General features: G+C 39.2%; 1 protein-coding gene across 1 annotated transcript; it reads right to left on the reverse strand.

Moving 5' to 3' along the window:
* Nucleotides 1–699: 699 nt before the first annotated feature.
* On the reverse strand, nt 700–4,608 carry LOC144639894 (uncharacterized; the record flags this gene model as incomplete). Its single annotated transcript, XM_078499165.1, has 3 exons — nt 3,783–4,608; nt 1,613–1,711; nt 700–933 (listed from the first exon to the last, which is right to left on the reverse strand). Coding segments are annotated over exons 1-3 (396 nt in total), but the record flags the coding sequence as incomplete, so codon positions are not given.
* Nucleotides 4,609–4,701: the final 93 nt, after the last annotated feature.

A 4,701-nucleotide genomic window follows, 5' to 3' on the forward strand; every position in this document is an offset into this window, starting at 1 on the left:
ACAGGTGTCATACAGGAAAGAGAAAAGTAAACTAACAGCTGAAGAATTAGACGAGAAAAACAGTAACTTGAAGAAGCAGTGACTTATTTCTGATCACATCAAAGTTTAAAGCTGCCTGGGAAACAAGTAAACTGAACTGCATAAGCATCGGTAGAGTGGCGGGAACATTTATAAACTGCTATGAAGCGCGGGAAAACTAGTGGTATTACAAGTACAGGAAACCATTTAACTGGTGATAAGGGCGTTAACTGGCGTTTAGCGCGGGAAAACATTTTAACTACTGGCGTGAAACGCGGGAAACACTTCAACTTTACAGTAAGCGCGGGAAAACACCTAACTGGTGGTATGTGCAGGATAACAAAGTTAGCAAGCGCGGGTTCCGGGGCCTAGAAACGTCGCCTGAGCCAAATATATTGAAAACTTTTAACTTGAGAAAGGGCCAACGGACAATACAAAGAACCGGATCCTGGTGGATCTGATCAGCAAATTGTATAAATACGAACAAATTAAAAAACAGAAAGGCTGACAGTACGGTTAAGGGTAAGGGATTGAACTTGTATATTTTCTTCCAATATTTCGTCAGGCACGGCCTGACTTCATCAGGGAATGAACCAGCAGGTTGCACAAGCGAGTAAACGCTGTATTCAGTTGGTTAGGTATATATGTGACTAGACATGGCTCTATGAACCTAAAACATACCAAAACTGGCAGTTTATGCGCGCCTCGGTCCCGTGCTCCGAACAGCAAGGCAGCGCATCTCCTCTGGTGATGACGTAGTTCATTCAAATCATATCGAGGCTGAGGTTTCTTTCGTGGGGAGACTGGTGTCTTCTTTATCGGTGTCAGGGTCTTTTGTGTCGAGGCTTTTTTCTTCTGCTCGGCCAAAAGGTCAGCACAACGTTGGCGTTCAAGTTTCAAAGCTGCTTCAACTTTCTGAGGAGTGAGAAAAACAAGCATATATCAGTTATCTGAACTCGCGTGCAAATGGCGCAAAAGAACAGACCAACTTTGATTTTCGTAATCTGGAAACTTTTGTGGTTTTATTGTTGTCTAGTAAATGCCCTCAACTATAAAAAATTGACACTTACTACGTTATTTTAGGATTAAGTGGTTTACTATCAAGATGTATAATCTTAATGGGTAACCTGGAAAAGTCCCCTTGTTGCGCCTTTTCGCAAGTCAATCAGGAGCCAATGGTCATGGGCTCCTGAGTCAATTCAATGCCGTACATGCGTTTGAAAGTGAGCGGGGGTACCTTTTTCCATCAATAAAGTCCAAGGTTGTAGTCTTAAGGACGAATTAGACAGTACGATTTTTCCTACGATTATCGCATGTGACACGCTTACGCCATGACTACAGTTGACACGAAACGCGTCGTGTAAACTGAATTAACCTGACATCCTTACGACAGACGCGCGCGCGTATAAATGGTCCTAGGTCGTAAGCTCGTCGCACGCGATTAAGTCGTACCGTGTAAATCGGCCCAAAGGTGACTTTTTTAGAGTTCAAGCAGAATTTATCGAAAGTTGTAACTGTTGTCTGTTAAACGAAGAAAGTCTTTTGAGTGAACAGCTCACCATTAAATAAAGAAATTAATTTGTATATTACTTACCTTTCTGTAATGTTCACCATATGTCATTTGCGCGTACTTAGCATCTAAAGTGGAGCTCAGATTGCCCAGTATGTGGTGACCAGTACTAAAATGCCGACCCTGAAATAACGTTCAACTTATTAGTAATCATAGTTTATTTTTCCAGAGCGTGTTTACAGTCTAATCCTATGAATTTGACTTTCCATGGTACAAATTGGAGTGAGCGTGCCTGACAAAGAAGTGCGGAGGTGCCTGTATTCCATTTAAGGAGGTAAACCCTTCTGGACTATCTTGAAGCAACTCTGTAAACTTTATCGCGCGATGACGAAACTCTAAATAAAATTGCAATAAAAACTTTCAAAAAGTGTTTTCAATATAGCTCCATTGTGTTCCAGGTCAAAGCTTCTTGAGATTCCCAGTAATGAACTAAATCTTCTCTATATAAATCCTTCACGGCATGCTCAATATAACTGGCAGCAGCTTCAGAAGAAACATGAAAACTAAACTCGTGTATGAAGAAGAACTGCGAAGTAAACAAACTTTACAGTCAAAGCCGTTTCCATTGCATTTGGTAAATGTTTCGTGAACGTATCTTGCAATGTTGCGATTTTGCGTCTCTAGTTGCACGAAAGGCCGTACTACCAATAAAGCATATAAGCACGTGGCCTTCTCGAAGACAGCTTACCACTTAGTTTAGCAAGACAATGATTTTGTTTGCACGCTTCTACAACGAAATATATCGAGGGACTTCTTTGAAACTACAGAAACAACAACAGCAAAACTGGGAAACAAGTTGTTACAGGGAGAATAATCTATACAACGATAAGCACTTTACCACACGCACAAAATTCACTGCCTTAAGTTTGAAAGTACATGTATAAAGCTTAGCAGGATTCAGTAAGAGCCCAAGGCGTTGTATATCTTCTCAATTCTAGCTAATATAGGATCAAAACTTAACTTACCTTTGCGCAAGTTCTAAAAATATAACGTTTAGTCCGCAGCGCTATGCAAATCTTTATTTGGCGGTATACATATAAACTTTGAAAAGCAGACAAAAGCGAACCAAGCGTTGAGTCATCAAAGCTGGCAAATTGTTCCCAAGAGATTTGTTAACAAAGAGTTAAGAGCAATGTTAAGAAATAAATGAAAAGTAAACTTCCCAAGAGATTTAGAGAATTGAAACTTGAAATTTGCATGCTGTGTTGCATTGAGAATGTAAGAAACAGAAGTTTTATTGAGCACGCAGCGCCTTCTAAGGAGTTAACCAAACTATTATGTTCGTATCTGACAACTTTACAATAAACTCCATACATGGTAAAATTCTTTGGTAAAAGAAGTTTCTAACCACCGGCAGTTATAACAGTGTTCGTTTGTACCCTCGCAGCTAAAAATTTAGCCATTTAGTGCCTTAAATCTACCTCAAATATAAGCACTAAAACTTGAGCAACTTTTCCGTACTCGTACCTACTTTATAAACCTCAACATGAATATCTTTATAGATGCTATGAATCGCTTTACGAAGCTCGAACGAAACTCTAATCGCTAGCAACTAATAAAAGCGGCATGCAACTTGCTCTAAATCACTGATTACTGTTGATTAAGTTCAGCTGTAAACTGTCCGCCTTAGAGAGGTGTCCGCCCATACAGAGATAGTAAAGTAAAACCTCTTTTTATTCGCTTGGGGTACAAAACGTTATTGATCAGTACGGGTGTTAGATAGTTCACAAATCTTTGTTTGTCTTCACAGTTGCGAGTGTTAAAACGAAATGATCACACTGGGAAATGAAAAGAATTCAAACTTCCAAACAAATTCAAACAAACAATTAAAATGATAGTTCTCGCGCCGATAATATATTTGCTTTGCAAGTAAGTCAACAAACTCGCCAGTACTATTTTCTAAAGTCAAAATTTTAAATTATGAAGTTCATTGTTGACTTTTCGTTTGGCAATCTGTGCTTGCAACAAAAACACGCGTTCAGTGTTGAATATCAAAATAAAGAACGGCAAACTTTGCTTTTTTATCGCAAAATGTCACACAAACTCTTCTGTCTATTTATCATAATTGTTTCTTCACAAGCAAAAGTAGCTTCGTGATGAATAACTGTGAAAAGTTTTGTTAAAAAACTCAAGTTTAGTACTTCGTTGTCAAGCGCTAAGCTACAGTACACAAAGAAAGTACTTAGCTACCTACCGGTTGTGCTTTTGGGACCGGCACAAGATCTTCCAAAGCAACTCCATCCAGTTTCCACAACATTTTTTGTGACTTCGTCCGCCGGGAAGATTCCAGGAACAGACAGCAAGTATAAATTCAAAATTGAGATGTAGTTTTGTGTGCTAAGTGACGTCCATTATATCTCAATTTTGTTTCTGTAATCTTCATACTTCTGGTGTACATTTCATTAATTCGCGTGGATCAAGTAATCACGCGGCAAGATAAAAGGAATGATTTGATTGGTCAATAAAGCGCTTTGCTACCAGGCCTTCTGACTGACTGGAAGTAATTATGAATAAAATCATTACAGAGCTGTAGTTGGGTTTGCATAAAAATAAATTGCAAGAAGTCTGAAAACACTTACTTCAATCAAGAGAACATCACGTACATGTTGTATCAATGACTTCATAGCTCAGTTGATAGAGCATCGCACCCGGTAATGCGAAGTTTATGGGCAAAAATCCTGTTTGAGCAGTCTACATTTTTCCCACTTCACAGTGCGTTACTTATTACAGTCAGAATAAAGAACGAGACGGTAGGTTGTTGGCTCAAAACATCTTACCCTAAAGTCTAATCTAAACTATGTTTGTGGCGGCAAAGTCTATAAAGGATGGTAAAAGGAAGCTAGTCTACGAACGCCGGATTTCCGGCAGGCAACTCGTAAGTTTGCTGGTGTTTCTTTTGCCTGTTTTTTTTGGCATGGTTGCGTGCTGCTGTTTACATTCTAGTTTACATATAAGTTATTCTGTTAAAAAAAAACCTATTCGAATTTATTCGATTAAGTAAGCGCCCACAGGTAGGTAGGAAAAGTTAATAAGCGCCCTGTCTCGAATAAGCCCCCCCCCCCCCCCAGTGACGATGATATTAAAATTGACTGAGTACTAACAAGAGACTTAAC

The sequence above is a fragment of the Oculina patagonica genome, unplaced genomic scaffold (genome assembly GCF_052425735.1).
Source record: "Oculina patagonica isolate OP01 unplaced genomic scaffold, crgOcupat unplaced1461, whole genome shotgun sequence".
NCBI classification, from domain to species: Eukaryota; Metazoa; Cnidaria; class Anthozoa; order Scleractinia; family Oculinidae; genus Oculina; species Oculina patagonica.